General features: G+C 33.4%; 3 protein-coding genes across 6 annotated transcripts; all 3 read right to left on the bottom strand.

Annotated features, from left to right (window-relative positions):
* Nucleotides 1–442: 442 nt before the first annotated feature.
* LOC114194933 (15.7 kDa heat shock protein, peroxisomal) lies at nt 443–1,541 on the bottom strand. The gene is made up of 2 exons (XM_028085335.1): nt 1,229–1,541; nt 443–895 (listed from the first exon to the last, which is right to left on the bottom strand). The coding sequence occupies exons 1-2, from the start codon at nt 1,368–1,370 to the stop codon at nt 603–605; spliced, it is 435 nt and encodes a 144-aa protein (XP_027941136.1). The 5' UTR covers nt 1,371–1,541; the 3' UTR covers nt 443–602.
* Nucleotides 1,542–3,121: 1,580 nt separating this feature from the next.
* Nucleotides 3,122–5,323, bottom strand: LOC114193368 (plasmodesmata-located protein 7-like). Of its 4 annotated transcripts, none has more exons than XM_028083130.1 (3): nt 4,391–5,323; nt 3,559–3,672; nt 3,122–3,449 (listed from the first exon to the last, which is right to left on the bottom strand). In XM_028083130.1, the coding sequence occupies exons 1-3, from the start codon at nt 5,208–5,210 to the stop codon at nt 3,442–3,444; spliced, it is 942 nt and encodes a 313-aa protein (XP_027938931.1). In that variant the 5' UTR covers nt 5,211–5,323; the 3' UTR covers nt 3,122–3,441. The 4 variants fall into 4 exon arrangements, with proteins under 4 accessions (XP_027938931.1, XP_027938933.1, XP_027938934.1 ...); XM_028083132.1 differs by having other exon boundaries at nt 4,409–5,323; XM_028083133.1 differs by lacking the exon at nt 3,122–3,449 and adding an exon at nt 4,041–4,119.
* Nucleotides 5,324–7,647: 2,324 nt separating this feature from the next.
* LOC114193864 (nudix hydrolase 18, mitochondrial-like) lies at nt 7,648–9,160 on the bottom strand. The gene is made up of 5 exons (XM_028083828.1): nt 8,944–9,160; nt 8,682–8,793; nt 8,499–8,582; nt 8,241–8,369; nt 7,648–8,078 (listed from the first exon to the last, which is right to left on the bottom strand). Exons 1-5 carry the CDS (start codon nt 9,042–9,044, stop codon nt 7,923–7,925), a joined length of 582 nt encoding a protein of 193 aa, XP_027939629.1. The 5' UTR covers nt 9,045–9,160; the 3' UTR covers nt 7,648–7,922.
* Between the last annotated feature and the right edge of the window lie 11,414 nt (nt 9,161–20,574).

Raw genomic sequence — 20,574 nt, 5'->3', positions numbered from 1 at the left:
TTATACAACGTGACTCCATTTGGTTGCTTGTGTATGAACTTTCTTAATAAATAATCTCTAATGATGCAATTTGTTAAGGTGTAGTTTGTGTTCTACAGAAAAAGTAGTTTAAGTAATTGCCTTTAAAGTCACTCTTACAGGCAGGAACAAAATCATTGACATTCCTTGGTAAGTTTTATCAGAGAAAAGGATCGATGAATATAAAAGATTTAAATTTTAATTGTTTTTTTTTTTTTTCTATCTACCATTCTCCTCACACCTCATGTTCCTCCTAAATCTAGTTGGCAATGGCAACTCCTATATAATGTACACATTATTGATAGCTGATTCCACACCAATGATTAGTGAGAACATGAATGTTGTTACAGTTGCAGAAGTAATCAAGTTCTGTTGTTTGGTAACTCTGATTTGGCTTTTTGAACTTTGGAACAAAACTATGCTCTTTTTCATACCAAATTAGCTATTCAGAAAGTTACACAAGGTTCATAACTACATATAAATTGCAGAAGTAGGTACAATATACACACACCCTCACATACACGATAGAACTTATATGGTCTTGGGATTCTTATTGATATAAACATATTCTAGATCTGAAAAGCTTAAAGCCTGCTAGTGATGTTGATGTTTCTGACTTTAGGTGATTTGGTAGTTGTGTCTTTAGGCAAAAGTATAGTGAGGACACCATTTTCAACCTGTGCTTTAATCTGATCCACCTTCACATTTTCTGGCAATTCAATTTCCCTTGAGAAACCACCATTCCCAGTGCCTCTCTCAGCAACATGCCAAACACTGTCCTTTTCCTTTGCTTGAGCCTCCTCTCTCCCACCTTCCCCTTTGATGTGTAGAACATTTCCATCCTCAATTTCCACCTTTATGTCATCCTTGCTGAATCCTATCCACACACATACCCACCATAAAAACTCAAAATCAATTCAATACCACTCAAGTCAAACCCTAAAAAAAGATTCCCTTTTTACCACTACATACAGCACCTCCACCCATGATTCCAATGGATCATTGAATGTGAAGAAACAGTTAAAGATTGCAATTACGTGCAACTGAAAACAATTAGATGCAATTCTCCATATACATTTTCTAATATTCTAATTGGAACTAGAGATTCAATTCCATAATACACATAACAAAAGTTTACACTAAAATTGAAAAACAACACTCGAATAGTTTTATATCGAACATTATTTTCATAACAATCTGATAACGGTACCTGGAACGTTAATTTTTAAGATGTGTGCATTAGGTGATTCGAGCCAGTCCAAGAGGGCCATGGAGCCTGACCATTCTCTGAAAATTGGAGGGTGACTCCAGAAGAAGCGTCTGAGAGGGTACCCAAAGATAGTGTCAGCCATTGTTGATTACACCAGTGCAAAGAGAAATGTAGCAGAAAAAGGGAAAAACACGATGAATGATATGGTTCTTGCAATTTCTGTGATGAACTATGAAATTATTATATATTTTATGTGTTTATGATAGGAGTTGTCGCGGACACTCCAGAATGTTCTTTGATCTTGAGTCGTGTTCAATCAAATTATCTATTGTTCTGGGTTCTTCCCCAATAGCGAAGTGGAAAGTGATTCACTGCAACTGGGTTTCCATAAGAGCCCATTTTGTTTGGGCCAGCAGGTTTTTCAGTTTCTGTTTAGTCTACTCGATTGGGCTGGGCATGGAGTTCGGCGTCGGAAATGGAAAAGCTATTGGGCTTGTAATTTAACAAAACAAGTTAATTCGCTCCTCCGAATTCTAGATACGTATTATGATTATGGTTAACACTCATAACAACTTTAAATACATGTTTACTTTGAAATGAAAATTCATATACAAATTTTGTTTCCATGATTAAAAAATAATTTGAACATAATTTTTATTTTAAACTTGTATATTTTAGAACATTGTGGAAAGGTTGCTTAGTGTTTTGGGTGTAGGGGCCAAGCACTAACTTTCAACACTTAAATTACCCTTTAGTCCTTTTGTCCGATGTTCTCCTCGGCTAGCTTGCTCGATTCTTTCTCTTGTTCAAAGTCTTTTTCTCCTTCCGCTCGGCTGATCAGGTGATCGGGGTACCTGTCTAAAAGGGTCCGATGCTTAAGTCAGTTCAAGTCCGATCGGGAGATAACAATAAATGTGGTAATAAATGCGAGTTAAAAAATCTTTACCAACCTACCTTGGGCCTCTATTTATATTATAGTATTTGGTATGAGCCTGTGATTAGATTTCTTAATCATGACCCAATTACTTTTTAAACTTGATTACTGACTTATATTATATTAATTTACTTTTTACTTACTGATCCAGATTTTGGTGTGACTGCCCGACCGAAGGGCAGTGCGTCTTGTCGGTTGTCCTCATGAGTGAGGGTCTCTATAGAAGTGGAGACAAAATGCAATTAGAAATGAACGCAGGGAGTTTTTGGTCGTGAGCTCCCTTAAATCACTAGGGAGAAATTGTCACATCAACGTCCCAAGGAAAGGTCTACCTGTAGCGGCGCGGCCTGCGGCTGCTTGTCCGTGGTCCGCTTGACCAATGGTCCAACGAGGTAGCCGATTTAGCATGTTCAGAGCTGAGACTTCATCCGGAGAATGCGGAGAGTGTTTGGTCGCGAACTACCTTAAAGCACTTCAGAGAGATTGTTACATCAACGTTCCAAGGAAAGGTCTGCCTGTAGCGGGCACTCTACGACCGCTTGTCCTTGATCCGCCTAACCGATGGTCCGACAGTGGTCATTTAGTACACTTAATTTAAGATTCCACTAAAAACTGGTAGTGCTTAATTATTTGGAGGTTCTCGTAATTTGGAACTGATCAGTGGGGTTGAAATTAAACTATCTTTTAGGCGTATGATACTTTATTGTATGATGTATATACGTAGATGGACATGGTTGTGTTTCCTTAATCTCTAAGAGATGGATTCCGTGGAAATAATGAAGGAGAAAAGTGTTTGCGTTGTGATCCTTTTGATGCATTATATATGATATTAAAATGGATTTTGATAGATTATCTTCACTAACTTTATATGTTATCCTTTTTGGATATTCTTTTGCCAGAGAACTTAGTTTGAATGATGTATACAACGAAGATGAAAAACCAAAACTATGGTACAACACTTTAAAGAAACAAAAGAATAATATATTAATTTTTTTTTTCTTTACAAGCATTGGACAATTGACAACACAACTTTGTAAAGTGGAGAAGAAAGTAGGTGCAATCTCTTACGTTCTTTCCTCTTGTATTTAAAATTCCAAATACTATTATTTTTTTCATATGGTATCATCCTCAAGGTTCAAAGTGCTCTTTCGAAGTCAATTTTAAATTTAAAAGTAAGTAAAATAACTAAAGAGAAAAAAAGGAGAAAGCAAAAGTAAACCAATACATAAGAGTAATGATAGGTTCAAATGCCAATTTGAGTTCCAAACTGGATTTAAATTTATTTACCTGCATGAGAAAGAAGGAATCATGTTAGTATATATTGCTGAATCCACATATTCTCTTTTCAATATGACAGATAAATAAAATAATATAATATAATATATATATTACTAACCCTGTTTTCCACAGATTTTGGTCATGAAAGCAAGGAAAATAATAAGTATAGCCAATCCTGCTAATGATCCAATAATTATAGCAAATGTCTTTACACCTCCATGACCTGATTCACCTGCATTACACCAAACATCTTATTTTATCTTTTTCTTTCGTAACAAAAACTATTCTCAATTTACCTAAAGAAAATAAAACACTTCTTAAAATGTTTTATTCGATGAAAAAAAATTCTTAAGATGTTTCAGGGATGATTGGTTACTCAGGTTCTATTTTATCGTTTTTTATTATACCCATTTCCTGGGTTTAAATATTTGTAAGGAAATACTATTAAAAAATTTCTATATCTTCTGCACAAATATTTGAAAACAAGAAACAAATTAAAAACAATACATTTAATGCTAATGTAATTGTAAAGTAGAAATAAAACATACGTAAGTGTCTCTTCAATTACTCGTTTGGTTATTACATTTATATAATTTTTACCTTTTAGTTCCTATACCTAGATACCTAGAATCCACTTCAATCTTTACACGTTGTTTGAAGCTGTCTTGGTCTTTATGCTCTAAAATAGTTCAAACTAACATGAATTAAAATGTTAACATGTTAAAATAGAAAAAAGAAAGTATTAAAGTTGTGTAAATATAGAAATGAGTAATTAAACACTTCTTAAAACTTTGATTGTTACAATTTGTGAAAGAAAATTACAAATTTTTTACATCCAATCGAATTGGTGAACACACATAATCAAACTTCTCTCATGAAAGTTCAGAACTTGAAACCCATGAGAGGTAGTAAGAGAAGAACAAGCATGCGATCATGATGATGGGCCTTACCGTGGGCCTTGGACTCACCGTGGGCCCCGCCGGTGGAGTACCGCGCATAACACTTCCCCAAGAACATGTCCCCGTAATCCGCCGTGCCGCAGTCGCCCTTCAGCCGCGAGATGGCCTCCGCCACGCAGTCCTGGCACTCGCCGTAGCTCAGGTCGCCGGTGCACTGTGCCATGCCGCGGACCCCGCCTGAGCCGCCAACCCTGAAGTTCCCTCCCGTGGCGGAGAGCCCGGCAAGCACGGCGTCGCGGCTCCCCATGGCGTCGGGGTTGTACCCCACCGAGGGCCCGCACTTCTTCAGCACAACCGTCTTGTCCTGTGCGCCGAGGAACGTGGCGTTGTCGTACTTCACGAAGCAGCCGTCGAGCTGCACCGCGCCGCCGCACGTGCCACGGCAGATATCGCCGGTGCGCGTGACGGCGCGCGCCACGCAGGCGGCGCAGTCCGGCATGGCGAGGTCGCCGCGGCACTGGTAGAGGCCGGTCACCGCGTCCTGCTGCGTGGACCCCACCACCGTGAAGTTGTTATAAGACGAGTACGTGGCCGAGTTCACCAGCGAGGTGAGTAGCGAGTCCAGGTTCGACTGGTACGGCGAGTTTGGGGTGTACAGTTGCTGCGTGCACCCGCTGTAGAGAAACGCGCTTGGGCTGGAACACTCCGAAAGCTTGGGGAACAACAGGGTGACGCAGAAAAACACAGCCACTGTGATTACTCTGTTTGAGATGCCCCTTTTGGTCATTTTCATTTCTCGGAGATGTTGACGTATGTTAACTCTATAATATGGCTCTGAATGTTTAGGGCACGTATGTGTATATATATGCATGTGAATGATTATATCATTATATGAAATGAACAAGTGTTTTTGGTGCAATTACTATTTCTTCAAATGAATATGAAGATTTTGAGCAATGGAGAAGGATCCACCTGTGAGTTTTCACATTGAGTTGCTTTAAATAAGAAAAATCCACTAGGGAAGAAAAAAGGTTCTCTTTGATTATTTTACAGCCTGTGGGGTCTTTAAACTCTTTTCTTCTTTCTTAGGCTAGTTGATTATCTATCATCATGCTTTTCTTTTTGGTTCATATAATTCAAACAAAAGTGGCAACTTTAGTTTCTTTCTTTTGCTAAGAAAAATAATTTTAAATTATGACAATGTTAAAAGTGATCTGGATTTATACAGAAATTTATTGTTATGGGCGCATTTTAAATTGTTGGAGATGATAACTTAATAGAAGAAACATTGCTAACTACACTGAGTACTGAAAAATCTAAGTAAAAGTTGGAGAGAGCGACACTTAGTCAACAATATACACTGAACAGTATAAAGTAAGAAATGTAGTAATTGAGGGCGCAGAACACATATAAGTAGTTTCTGCTTAATTCAATCTAGTGTTTTGAAACCACATTAATTAGTAAACGCAATTAAGTTTGGTGCTGGTTTCAATCAATGGTTTTCTATATAAATTTTGCAGAAACATATATGTATCGATTGCACTACTTTGTGTTGGCTACTTTAAAGTCACTTTCCACCTAATCAAACAAGTCCCTTTTAAAGGTATGAGTCGTTTCAAGTTCAAACTAAATGATGTTTTAACAATTTGCTTTTGTTGTTTCTGTCAAATTCTGTATAGCTTGTATTGGCTTCTAGAAAAACCCTAATGTGACATTTACTACACTTGTTATTCTATTTTATGGTAAGAAGTGTAGTGGGTCTTCATTGTGTAGCAATGATTTGCGAATATATTATTTTATGGGTCTATGGATTAATCGCGAAGTAAAGCTAGAACACTGATAAAAGAAAGGGCTAAGACACTTTCCTTTCGCACACTGCACCATCACCTTTTCCTATTGAAGACAGTAAAGGACAACTATGACATCGCACTACCCTCCTCAATCTCATCATCACTTTAGCAAGGTTTAGAAATACTTCATATATATATATATATATATATATATATATATATATATATATATATATATACACACACAGATGCATGCTAAATCGTTTTTGTACAAGAATTTTTAATAGCTAGTAGAGTTCATCTCAAAGAGAATGGAACAACATTACAAGCTGATGCTGTGACATGTAGATTGAGCTAGTTATACAAGTTTTCTGATATAATATACCTGGCTGTTTAAACTCTTAATTGCTTAGTTCATAAACACATGCTACTATCAAGTGTCAGTGAGATTTTTTAATCTAATATGCTAATTAACTTGCTTTTTCTTTTTTACAATTCTATTTTATATTGTTAAGTAATCTATTAAAATACATAGAGATAATATTAATTTGCAGACTTTAATGTTATTAGAATATTTATAAAACTTTTTTATTGTGAATGATAGGGTGCAGGAAGAATTTTGTTAGTGTGCAGGAAGCAATTGCCTTCCCTTAATCAGCTATTGGCCCAATATAAACACCCCTTCAAGCCCAATATGGCGCTTGTGGCAAGTGTTTTTTCTTGGGCATTGTGTTGTTGAACTATGAGCCCAACATAGCGCTTGGACCACTTTTTACATTTAAGAGGCTTCTCTGTTGTTTTCAGGTTGGCACTTTCCCTGAAGCTCATAGTAGGCTGGTTCCCATTACTAATCTTGGTCTTCATTAAAATTTCTCTTGTTAAAGACCAAAATAAATAAATGAATTTTCTTATGTTGACCAAAAATTTGAAATTATTTTCCTCTTCAACTTTCCCCTTTTCAATTTCACCAAAGGAGTTCCACTAATGACAAGGACTGGGTCAACCAATTCCACACGTATTCCTTTATGCATCAAAGGTGCATCTCAATTCATACATCAAAGTGGTTGAAGCACCAAAAATGTTACTTCCAAATTCCAATCTTAGCTTCTAGTTGATTGAACAAAATAATGTAAATAAACAATAGGAATAAAGAAAGAGCTTTATCTTCACTTTGCTCTTCATTAAAAGGTACAATTTCCTTTCTTGATCAAAATGCTTTATCCCTTTTTACCATATATAGCCACATACACTCATTTATAGTGCAATAATTTCAATACATCACTATTATTCATACTTCTTTTTTCTGCAATACTTTTATCTACTCATCTTTCTTTATCAATCATCTTATTTTATTTTTTCACAAGATAGTTCTATTATAAAAATGAGTAAATTTATAGTATATGACAGTTTAGAATTTATAGAAGTTTAAAATAATTTATAGTACTACTATTTGCTTGGTATGATTTATTGTTATTACAAGAAGTTCAGCCAAGTTTCTGACATGTTATCAACTGTTGCTTGAGACAAAAAACCAAATAGTTTATTGAACAATGGATTTTGAGGAGTATCACTATATATACAGATGCAGTGAATTCTCACCTTTTTTTTCACATTTTGAGATACGAAGTACTGTATTTTAATGGGGGAATTGACAACTTCTAAGTTGTGTACACCTTTACTATTGTTATTGTAATCATATAGTGTATTTTCTTTTTCTCTCTAATTCCATGGGATTGTACTATTCCTTAGTTCATTTGGTCGAAGAAAATCTAAAAGGGTATGCATATCCTTGTTTACAAGTCAGAATTGGCATCTCCTATGCAGTGTATAGAACCTACTATTTGTCTCACACGACCAAGTTTCCGAGCCATGAGACGGTTTACTAGTCTCTCTAGAGCTTCTTTCATCCACCAGTGTTGACAAACTTCCCTTGCATCAGAAACGCTCATCTACACCCCAAAGGAAATTTTCAAACACTTTCTTAGTTCGTGATCATTAGAATGAAAGAAAAATAATCATTCAAACACTATCTATCACACTGATCATTTAGAAGAAGCAACTAAGAAAAATTCAAACACTGCCCTCAGTATTCCATTTTTATTATCACCTACCCATATTCTTTGACGAAAATTCTGCTCAGGCCAGAACTCCAATTGCTCCTGGACAAGTAGAGGGAACATGTAGCCCTCATAAAATGTATCATGAGTCTTGCTCTTGAAACTCCACTTACCCAATTTGCCCTGCACCAATCAAATCAAACTTTCATCTCAACTTAAAACAAGTTTTATTGGTAATTAGTTAAGTTGCATTAACAATGATTTGTGATTTTATAGTTATCAAACTTCTGTCATTTTATCGAACAGCCTGACCTCAACAGTGCCTCGAACCCCTGCTTCCTCTATGGTTTCTCTCAAAGCTGCCTCCTTTTTCGATTCGTCCAATTCCCAACCTCCCTGTTGATTGGTCAAACGGATAGCACAAAATGGGGTGAATAAAAATGTTGACAAATCAAAATATATCCCATTTGGGAGATGAATTTCATTGACTAATACCTTAGGAAATAGCATGCCTTTGCCTTTCTGAGAAGTGATGACCAAAACTTCTAAATCTTCTGGTCCCTCCAACGAAGTTTGATCCACAATTTTATATCTGTAGGGTATGCATCTGCACACATGTGGCCATCGAATTGAAGGCGAAAACAGAAATGTTCAGTCACAATTGAAATGAAACTCAATAGAGGCACAAGGACTTGCATGAACGAAACATAAAATCGAATAGTAAAAGCAACGATGGGATTAGAAAGACGAGACAAACCCCACGACTTGGCGACGACCTTTTCTGTAGCGTTGTAACTCTCTACCTGTACGAGAAACCAATGCAACAACGTTGTTGTCTTGGGAAACCAAAGCCACCATTTTTGTAAGAATCGGAAAAAGGGAGAGAGAAAGAAAGGTTAGAAGTTGAGAGAGGAAGAGAACATGCAAGTTGTGATGTGTTGTGTTGTGTTCATTAGTTGGATAGGATAACAAAGAGAGGGTCCTATTAATAATGGAATGGTAACGTTAGAGGCTATGCCTTTTTCTACCAAGTGGAAACAAATTACTTTTTCTTTTTTATTTCATTTTATGAAACAAGTGTCCAATTTCATAAAATAAAGCTACATTTACCTTTAATTACAAATCACAATGTATTAAAACTTACATTAATTGCTATTTATGACATGGTCTTAAATACTTCTTAAATTGCCAACTCAAATTTTAATACTTTTTCACTAGAGTTAAACCTTATTAAAAACATACAATTAATAGATATAAATATTTATCGAAAAAAACTTTAAAGAGATGTGAAAAAGACAAATACATTATTTACATTTTCTTTATTGATCATGAAAAATAAAGAAAAGTGTGTTTGTATAACTTTAAAAACATTTTGTCAATAATAAAGAATGACTTTACAAATGTAATTTCTTTTTAGAAAAAGAAATTTTATTTCATACCGATAACTATCGTTTAACAACTATTTAGAATAAAATGGTCATGATAGAAATACAATTTTTATTTGTAAATAGGAAAAAGTTTATAATAAAAGATCATATCAAGTGTTTTTTAAATGTCAAAATATTATTGTCTTTATAAAAATAAAATCATAAATAGATAATATTCATATTCGTATGATTTTAATATCTATCTGAAATCTACCCAATCAAGTATTTTAATCATTTACGTTTCGAATTATATTTAGACCTTTCTATGTCCTCGTAACACTTTTGTTGCATTTAGCAACAGTCGAAAACTATTCTACTGTTTATTTCAATTTCTTAATTAATTAAATTAATAAAAAAATTTGCACCAATCACATATACCACAAATTTAATATCAAAACAAAAAATTAGACACGTAGACGCAATTTCCTATATTTTGAGACAAAATGCATGCACCTTTTTGTGGTTTGTTATTTTAAATGGAATAATTTTAAACACTTTTATAACATATATTTTACTTAGTAGGAAGTGACGTATAGTGGGAGGGAATTTTGTGGATTGGTGCGAACACAGTGCTATATATTTGCGTGAGAATCATGTTATTTATTTTGTTGTGCTGCTTAGTTTAGATTGTTTTTTTTTAGAAAAAAGAAATAGTGGAATTGATCATTTAATTTTAATAAATTCAATTAAATTCAGAATGTATTAGTTGGATTGAGTTATATACACATTTACGTTAATGTTTTCTTTTAGTATTTACTATAGTTGTATACATTTTTAACTCTTATACATTTACTTTTCACAACATAATTTCTTAGTTGTTAAAATTAGGGTTTTACCCTAATTTTGATACGATAAATAATGGAAGTATACTAAATAGGTGTCATGATATTAACTCGTAATGGAAAGTATTTAGAGATTCTTAAAAGGCAATTAATCAATGCTTTAATAACAAAGATTTAAATATTCAAGTTATACACGAAGACAATTACTACGTAGGGTAATTCCTCTAATTTTTTTTAGTTGAAAATTTGTAAAGTTTAACCTATTAAGTTTTAAATGATATAGAAATTAACTATTTATCAAGAGATAAGGGTATAAAAAACATTTCTTAAGTTTTTTTTTTATAAATAATAATCAATAATAAAATTAAAGAATGTTTCTACCATAAAGTGTTGACAGTGTCCAAAGATAAAAATACACAAAGTTTTGAAATCTTGACGTTCCCTAAAACTAATATTACAAAAATAAAATATTCTCGTTTAACAAAATCGGTAATCTTTTTAAATTCAAGACAATACAAATATTATTTATATTTGAAAATAGATTTTAAATTTAATTTAACTCCATAAAATTTGTTTGTAAGCTGAGATTTATATCTATTTATATATATAAAAGTATTTTATCTTTAATTGATGTGAAATTTATTGTTAACTTGTTTCAGATCTAAAAAATAAATATTTTGAAAATATCATTACTTTTTATTATGCTAAGAAAAATGTGAATTTTCTTTGTAAAAGACCTAAATATAACTTCATTAGGAGAATAAAGCAAAAATCATCGTTTTTAGCTTTCATTTAAATTTAAAAGTAACTTTTTGCTAAAACAATCGAGTGTTCCTACAGAGAAATCAATAGATAAAATATGTGATATAACAAAGATGAGAATACAAAAAACATGTTTACTATATATCGACACTAACACTAATATTGTTTATCCATAGTGTTTTATAAATTTCAATAACTTCACAAGCGATTAGATACAAATTTTTAGATATAAACATTAACCAGAATATGTGAAATTTACCTTTTGGTATTTTATTTCTAATTCATCTCCAAACTTTTAATCACTAACTTAATTCTAAGTTTTATTTGGTTATGAATTGAATTTCGTTATTGTTACTTTTTTTGAACCTTTTGCCTTCAAAGTTTATTTCATCAGATTCCGTGGTTGTAATAATTAGAACATGTTCTTGGATTTAATAGCAGACAAAAAAAATCTAATGACTTTGTCACTAATGAGCTCATCATACATGATGCAATGACTGAGTCATTTTTTTTTTTTCCTTATACACTTGTGATTAATTTTACATTTAAGGAGACTTAAAGCTGACACATTATTTTTTTTTTTGTGTGTGAAACATTGAAAGAATATTAATGTTAACATCTTATGTAGAAATTTGACAAAAAAAAAATCATCTTTTTTAGTAAACGTGACTTTTAAAGAAATATTGGTTCCTCTAACCAGCCATTTTGCATGGATGGTGGGTGTGATTAACATTTTCAATTAAAAGTAATCTTTTAACCTAATAAAAAAATTTAACTTTTTTATAAAAAAAGTTGTTTGTAATTTGTTTCAAAACAACTGAAAATGCATAAATATTTTCTTTCTGAAAAGTAAGTTGGTTTTATAAATATGAAAATTTTTAATACAAGATCATTTTTACAATTTTTTTCCAGCTTCATGCATAGTATTTTTCTAATATAAAAATTAGGTTTTGTTGCACCAAATAAAATTAACTTATTTTTCATCTTATTTATTTTAGTATTTCATATTAACAAGCAAGGCAATTAATTTAGACATTGAATATTTGGTTAATGGAATATTAGTATTTGTTTATCATCAACAAACAATATATTAAGGATTGGTAGAAGGGTATAGAATAGTCTTGGCCAACACAATCCAAAAGGAACATCTCATAAAAAGAATTGGCTTGCAACATTGTTACACTTTTCATCCATTATATATAACACCCCTTCAACCAAATAAGATTTGTGAGAAATCAACAATACATGGCTAAAGATTTGTCTTCCATAACACAAACATGACATAATATATTATCATTGGTCATAAATACATTTATTCTTTTATATATATGTCGGAAGTTATGAACAAATCTCCGCATAAAATATGTAACCTTTAGAGAAACATGACTACTACATTTTTTATTTTATTTTTTACAAATTTTCTTGTTTTTTTTTCTCCCTTCCACAACCACTTATCTTCTACATTTTACTTTATATTAATCTCATAAATTTTTGTGATTAACTTGTGCAATAAGGACTTTTGCCAGTCAAATATTTTCATTCTCCACATAAGTTCTTATTTGTATTCCTTACCAATTTTATGGTTTATTATAGTGTAGAATATGTTGTAGCTAATTTCAAAACAATGATTTTAGTTCAGTAATCGAATTGAAACTCGATTTCAATTTCATCTTTTAATTGTGATAAATCAGGTTGTTTTATAAATACTAAATTTTGAAATTTAAAAATTGTTAAAACTACTTACGTATACTGCTATTATTATTAATATATCAAATGAAAATAATAATAATAAAGTAACTGAACTAGTTTATGGATTTTGACTTTAAATAGACAGTGTAAAATTGAATTGCGGCTCCTCAAAGTTCCCACGGATGCCACGTGATAAAAACGTCAATACTGACTCAGCTTGACAGCTGTGTATATCATTTTTATAACTTCGAAGTAAACAACCTTTTAAAAGTTTAAAATACATAAAAATGTTATATACTTATGATAAAATATTAACATTATTACTGATTTTTTTTTAATTTTTTTTATTGTAATAATTATTTTAGTTTTAAAAAATAATTAAATAAAAAAATGAGTTAAAAAAATAAAATTAGTAAAATAATTATTTTAATTTAAAAATTATGTAAAAAATAAAATGAAAAGAAGAGAAAATCCTATATAATAATAATAATAATATTTTTGATGTATCTAGTTAACCTTAAAGACAACAACAGATAGCAAAAAAGATAAAATAAAATATTTGCACTATTTTTTCTTTGATTGAAATTTTATGATGATTTTGGAATATAAAATTATTTTAGCCTCTCAAATTTTATATATAAAGAATTAGATATAATTTTTTCCAACTTTGCTGAAGTAAAATGTTTTTTCCGAAAAACCAAAATCAGAAATTTTTTAAATTTTAGAGACTAAAAATAATTAAATCTTGATTTTTTAGTGAAGATATTATTTTAATCACAAAAATGATTTCACAATAAAAATTGGCTAATTCTAAAAACGGAAAAAGTTAGCTAAAAATTGAAAAGGCTGAAATTGCACACATGCTAAATTAAAAGACCTAAAAAAATAATCCTAAACTCAATCAAATGAGCAGTCTCTGACCTTATCTTATAATTTATTTAGTTTTTTGAAAACTATACAATTTAAATTATGATTTGCTTTCTAAAAAATATATTATAGAATCGTACGGAAAAGGTTTTCAGTTTTCGTTGTTCTCTTATTAACATACATGACGATATGAACTTTATATACAGCATCTTTGTTACTTCATAACTGAAAACAATTATCTGATTACTTTTTTTTTACGCATTGTGTGTTGATAGTTTACAAATGTGAATTGTATCAAACTTTTGATTTAAAAAAAATGAAAACCTAACATGATCTTAAGCTTTGAACTAACTATTATTTTTTTTATTGTACTTAAGGCATTATTATGCTTCTTGTTACATCATACGATTTGTATAATAATCACTTAAAGAAAAGTCACATTACTTAACAATTTACATTGGTGTTGTTCAGTTTTGGTGGGGGGAAAGTCAGCTTTTGCAAAGTTAATTAAATTAATTATGGTTGATTAATATCTGTATCAAGGGGGTAAGAATTTAATACGTATATGGTGATGTAAATGTTGGAAGGAGAATACTCAATACTCAACATCTCTCACTCATTACATTTAATAACAAATAATTCCTAATTAATATCAAAATTAACAACAACAAAAAAGTTCTTCCTAGTTACCTACCATACACGTGTTGTAGAAATGCAACAGTGACGATAATATTAAAAAGTTGATAGCTTATCTTTCAATAAGAAGAAAGTCGAAGACGAAATATTTGTGTTTGAATATACCTACGTATTATTTTAGACACGAATATTGATAATATATCTTTTTTTTTAATTTTATTATATATAGCATATTATTTATTATGTTTCTTTTTTCTTCTTCTCTTTTCTTTATCTGACAAAAATATCTGAAAATATTTACTCTTTAGTCTCATACAATCAGATGAATGTTATAATTAAAAATATGTTTTGGTTTCATTTCATTATTAATGTCTTCAAATTTAAAAGTAGTTTAAATAGAAAATAAAGTAACAATGAAGGTGGGCGCATGACATGGGTGGATGAAGATGCAAACATAGTTTTTCCATTTGATTGAGCCGACTCAGACCATTTCCAATGTGAGATATATACAGTTCAATATATATATATATATATATTCCAAAACTATGTCAAATTAGCAAGGTTTGTGTTCTCTTTTCAAAGGTCAGACAACTATATTATTGCTTTTATAGAACAAAGAGGGTCACATAGGGATTTGTGTTATATAAATATGTATATAGTGTATATTTATTTATTAATTTTCTTAATATTCCGTCAGAGAAATACAAAATGAAATGATCGAGTTTTCAACCTTATAAGGGCATAGGTGAACGAGTAACTTTTTCTACAGAATAACAGATTTTTTTTTATCTCAATTTTATTATTTTTTAAGTATTTATTAATTTTGATTCTTTAACTTATACGGATCATTTATCAGGTTAATGTTCATGATGTGTGTAAGGTCCACTTTATTTCTTACCTTTATTTTAAAGGCTGCTCCAAACGGTTGGGTCTAAGGGTTGGCCCAAAAAGGGAAAAGGAGACCCTAAGTCTGCCCCTCACACTTCCATTTCTTTTACTCTTCAGATTTTTGCAGCCGTCAAACTCCCTCTTTTTTCGCAACAGGAAGCTCTGCTAGCTAGGGTTTGATCCCAGCTCATGGGCAAGACAGCTCTAAACTCAACTCTGCTCCATGTAAGTTAATCTCGAGCTCGTGCTTCTCACTCTCTAGGTATCCTTTCTTTTGTTGATCACAGTAGGGACTTTGTAGTAATCTCGTTCCTAATCTGCTCCCCTTCGTTTTTAGCCCCTTGGCCTACTCTTAGGATTATGGTGCTCTTTGTGTGCGTGTTTCGAATGATTGTTTGTTTTGCCTCCATTCCATGATTGTATGACTTGACTATTGTGGTTAATCGTTTGTGAACCTGTTTAAACCGTGTTTGGGGTCGAACACTTGTCTGTTGTGTGAATGAACAGTGGCGGGCACTGGTTTTCTCGCCCAAGCGAGCATGCCTCGCCTAGGCGAGACTAGTAGGGGGCTCACCCAAAAAACTTCTGCATGAATGGTTGCTCAGGCGACTTGGCTTCATTTTGAGCAAGGTGCAATCTCGCTTAGGCGAGACGTCGCAGAACCCATTGTTCCCTTGTCGCGCCCTCACCTAGGCATGATGGGACTCGCCTGAGCGAGAGGGTCCCTCTCGCCTGAGCGAACCCTGTTAGCTTGAACGAGGCTGCGGGCAGGTTTTGATGTAATTATTGAATGGTTCATTGATGTGTGGCTTACTTGTCGGATCTAAATGCTTTACTAGAAGAGTTGCGTGATGACACCATGATTAATATATGAGTTTGAGATGGAAATGACATGTTATTTATTGGGTATGAATTGGAAAGCATGAGTTGTATGATTTGTTGTCTATACATGATACTAATGTTATGGGAAATTCTTGATTGGTGGGTGGAACATGTATAAAGTATGGGTAGGGCATAATTCCATGACTCTTGTAGTGAGAGATCTTGGTGGCGCCTCATCTGTTGGACGTAGTCCCATGGACCCCCTTAAAGGGAGTTCCTGGTGGTGCCTCAACAAAAGGACGTAATTCCACGGGGGGTCGTGGTGGTGCCTCAAGGCCAGGACGTAATTCCACGGAGGCCACGTGGTGATGCCTCTTGCAAGGGTGTAATTCCGCGAAGGCCTCGTGGTGACGCCTCACTGTTAGGACGTAATTCCACTACTTGGTGGTGGTGCCTCAGTTACGTATCTGAATAGTCAAATCTTGGGGTCTCATATGTTTTGATAGCTCTGGTGTGATGTTTGTTATTTATGCTTGCCTTTGAGATTACATGTGGACTGTTATAATATGAGATTCCTTTACACTAGCTTACCCTTTTGCTTGCTTGTATGTTGTGTGTGGTCTTCTCTATTGCAATGATCATCAATTTTATTGATGTGAGCAGATGTGAGGACCCTTGGCAGTGGTATGGATAATAGGGATGCTGCAGCTTGATGGATTGGATGAGTATTGGACCCACTGTGGGGCCCATCACTGAAGGATTTTATTAGCTATGTTTCTCTTGTCCGCACAAGACCTAGTATAGTTATTTGCTTTTCTAGTGTACTTTATTTAGGCCGTGTGGAGCCTCCTTTATGTAATCTGGAAAATGCTTGGCGTACTGTATGCCTGCATATTCCAAACTCCGTACTCTCTGATTATTCATGTATGTGACATTTTATCAATTTGAGGTTATCCAGTTTTTGGGATGTTACATTTATGGTATCAGAGCGGTCGACCCTTAGGATCTATGGTCTAGTGTGCCTGCTTAGCTACCGTTGTAACTTGTGTGTTGCTAGCTAAGCTCTCAGCTAATCAAGTCTAACTCTTGTTTTTCCTATGTGCTAGTGACATGACACCTCAGCGTAGGAACTCTCAGCCTTCTCAGGATGACGCACCAGACATCGCCAGGGCGATAGAAGCGATGGTGGCTGCTATGGCACAACAGAGTACTGTAATGATGCAACAACATGAAGCATCAATGCAGCGACAAGCGGCATCACTTGAGCAGTAGCAGTTGGTCATGCAGCAGATGGAAGCTGCTAGGGTGGCTGCTGAGGACGCTCACCGTCAACACATGGAGGCCCTCCGTCAGTTGGAGGAAAACAGGACCACTGCCCCTGTCCACGGTCCTGAGCCAAGACCTCTCCATCGGGAATGGAGTTTGGAAGACTTTCTGAAGCACCACCCGACTAAGTAAATGGGAAGACCAGTCCAGATGTCGCAGATCAGTGGTTGAAGGACATTAAGAGGATTTTTGATGCTAAGATGTGCCCCGAGGATAGTAGATTGGCCTTTGCGGTGTACATGCTCACGGGTGAGGCTGAGCACTGGTGGATCAGTATGAAGTCCATCATGGAAGAGAGGCAGGAACTAGTTACTTGGGAGGTCTTTAGGAGAAATTTTCTCTCTGAGTACTTCCCTGACAACGTCAAATATGCTAAAGAGGTGGAGTTTTTGCAGTTGACTCAAGGAAGCAAATTTGTGGCTGAGTATGCGGAAAAGTTCAAGCATCTCAATCGTTTCTACACCATGCCATTGGATGAAGAGTGGCGATGCAGGAAATTCTAGAACAGCCTCCGTGGAGACCTTCGACTGATGGTGGCCCCACTATCCATCAAGGACTTTGCGGCCTTGGTGGAGAAGGTTAGGGTTATGGAGAAGATGAAAGTGGAAGTAGAAACTCAGCACCCACACCAACAGAGAGTGGGAGGACCATCTGGGTCCAGGCATAGGCACGAGGAGAGGAGGAAACCCTATACTGGGCCTCATTCCCAGTCTTAGGGGTCTAGGGAATCCTCTTCTCAGTAGGGCAGGATTCAGTGCTACCAGTGTGGGGGACCGCACAAGAGGAATGTTTGCCCTCAACTCGCAGGCTTCAAGAGGTGCAACAATTGTGGCAAGGAAGGCCATTTCGGCATAGATTGCCCCACAGCGACGCGTACCCCAGTTCCAGCCCTTGTGAGAGAGTGAAAACTAAATTGTAACCTCTTATGATTAATTTGTAATTCTTTAAGGGAAAGAAAATTTTCACAGTTACATATTAATTAGAGATAAAATCAATTTAGAATATATAAGTAGGTGTAAAATTCATCTTACAAGTAAGTTTTGTGAGATTGAGTTAAATTTAAAGTTAATTTCTTAACATGGTATTAAAGTCATTGTTAGAGTCACCACAACATTTTGTAGTTTAGACCACACTAAATTATACAACGGCTAAATAAATTTGGCCAAAACATATAATAAACAACATTTTTATAAATGTTGTATAAATATCATGAAAGTCCATGATTATATAACTGTTGCTTCAAACTTAGTGGGCAAAACCAGTAAAAATGTGGTCTAAAATTATAGATGATGTCTAAAATCAACCTGAAAAACTATTGTCTATTGTGAGGATTTTAAGTAATAATTTTAAAAGTATTGTCGTACTAAAAACCATTATTTATTATCTATAGCTACACTCACCTATACCACGCCTAAAAAGTTGTAGTCTAATCTTTAGCTCACGATTTTTATAATTTAGATCACAATTTTATGTCATTGTCTAAAATAATTTTTGTTGTAGTGAGTCTATCTTGAGAATTTGGTTGTCTGTTGAATATATTATTACATCCGTTATCCGACCATCCATTAATGTCAAGTTCCATTATTGAGATGTATATATCTCAACGTGAGGGATGTATTGGAAGTCTCATATCGACTAAAAGTAAGACCAGTTTAAAGTATGTAAATATGTGCAAACCTCACCTTACAAATCGAGTTAGACTTATTCTCACTAAAAACTTGTTTCAAGTTTGAAAGTTTAAATTATAGTTCATTAATAATTTAAATAGACCACATTAACTTATTTTATTTTATCCGTTCCTTCTTTTATTGTCCTTAGTTATTGCTTTGTTTCAGACAATTTTGTATTATATTTGTTAGAGAACTTGGTTTAAATCTATAAACATTTGAAGTAGAAAGGCTTCTTATGAGCCATTATTAATATGATAGTTTTTATTGGTTTAGTTGATTAGAAAATGACTTTCAAGATTGTGGTCGTATATACTTCTTTGGAGTTAAAGAGATCTATAGTGGAAATAATTGTTTTTCCTAAATTATTGTTCGGCCATGATAAATTAAAAATGTTTTAAAAATGTGGCCATAACAAAGAATTGATAGACATAGTGTGTATTTTCTAAAGTAATGGGGGTTTTCAATAAATCTTATTCAAAAGTTGCATAATGTTTACATCCTTAAATGACAGGTTTTTAAAGAGTCTTTGAATATTTATATTTCGAGAACAAAATTGTTGTTCTTTAGGATAATGTTAAAATTTCAACTCAAAACTCCAAGTTTCTTTCTGAATTTCTTTTTTTATTTTCTTGTTTCTTTTCCATATTTTCCACATACGCATTTCTTTTCTCTCTTTATCATTTTTTTATCAGCCATACAAAATATATAAAATAATGGATACATAGCTTAAGAAAGATCTAAAACAAAATAAAGAAAAAAGAAGAGGATAACTTCAAAAACCTTATTTAGAGATAAAGTTAGAACAACACATACAGACTTTCACAAAAAAAAAAAAAAAAGCACATCCTTAATAGAGAGAAAAAACTAAGAAAGAACAAGACAGGTGAAGAAAAAAAAAAAAAGATAAGACATGCACATGCTAACGATTTTGTGACTGCTTCTCTTCTTTATACTAGCCTTTGCCCCTACTTGGTTGTATAGCCCAAGTCTTAATAACACATTATCAATGTTAATAGTATAACCGAGTGTATGGAAAGAGACTATGTGTTACTCTTAATCTCTCTTTATCATATTTTCATCTTTTACTTCTCTCGGTTTTTTATTCCCTTTTTTGCATCTCTTTCACAAACTAATTAATCCTATTAGCTAAATGATAACAACATCTTCAATATTTCTATCCAATTGGATTTCAATTTAATGTATGTTTATTTTTTTTATTATAATATCTCTATTTTTACTAGGGTGGCAAAACGGACTCGTTTTGGTCCGTCCTGTCTTCGACCCTTCAAAAATAGGTTGAGTCGGGCTGACCCACCGTTAAAAAATGGTTGAACAATTCAACCCATCTCGTCTCAGGTTGGACTTGTCAGCCTGCCACTTTTTTTTTTTTACCTTTTTAAATTTTTTTATAAGTTATATAAAAATTTATTTATATAATATAACAAATTAATTTATTTTTAATTTTTAAACACAAAAAATAAAAATGAGTTGGCGGACTGGCCCGTCTTTGATCTGTCAA

This window comes from Vigna unguiculata, chromosome 8 (assembly GCF_004118075.2).
Source record: "Vigna unguiculata cultivar IT97K-499-35 chromosome 8, ASM411807v1, whole genome shotgun sequence".
In the NCBI taxonomy this organism is placed as follows: Eukaryota; Viridiplantae; Streptophyta; class Magnoliopsida; order Fabales; family Fabaceae; genus Vigna; species Vigna unguiculata.
This window is presented reverse-complemented; position numbering and strand designations above follow the sequence as displayed.

What these genes read in the sequence shown, in the direction of transcription:
- LOC114193368 (XM_028083130.1), bottom strand. Translation starts at nt 5,210, where the DNA reads ATGCATATATATACACATACGTGCCCTAAACATTCAGAGCCATATTAT. An exon ending in CGGTGAGTCCAAGGCCCACG is followed by an intron (nt 3,673 to 4,390) that starts GTAAGGCCCATC and finishes GGTGTAATGCAG; the next exon opens with GTGAATCAGGTCATGGAGGT.
- LOC114193864 (XM_028083828.1), bottom strand. Translation starts at nt 9,044, where the DNA reads ATGGTGGCTTTGGTTTCCCAAGACAACAACGTTGTTGCATTGGTTTCT. An exon ending in AAGGCATGCTATTTCCTAAG is followed by an intron (nt 8,583 to 8,681) that starts GTATTAGTCAAT and finishes ACCAATCAACAG; the next exon opens with GGAGGTTGGGAATTGGACGA. An exon ending in GGGTTCGAGGCACTGTTGAG is followed by an intron (nt 8,370 to 8,498) that starts GTCAGGCTGTTC and finishes TGATTGGTGCAG; the next exon opens with GGCAAATTGGGTAAGTGGAG.
- LOC114194933 (XM_028085335.1), bottom strand. Translation starts at nt 1,370, where the DNA reads ATGGCTGACACTATCTTTGGGTACCCTCTCAGACGCTTCTTCTGGAGT. An exon ending in CTTAAAAATTAACGTTCCAG is followed by an intron (nt 896 to 1,228) that starts GTACCGTTATCA and finishes GTGTGTGGATAG; the next exon opens with GATTCAGCAAGGATGACATA.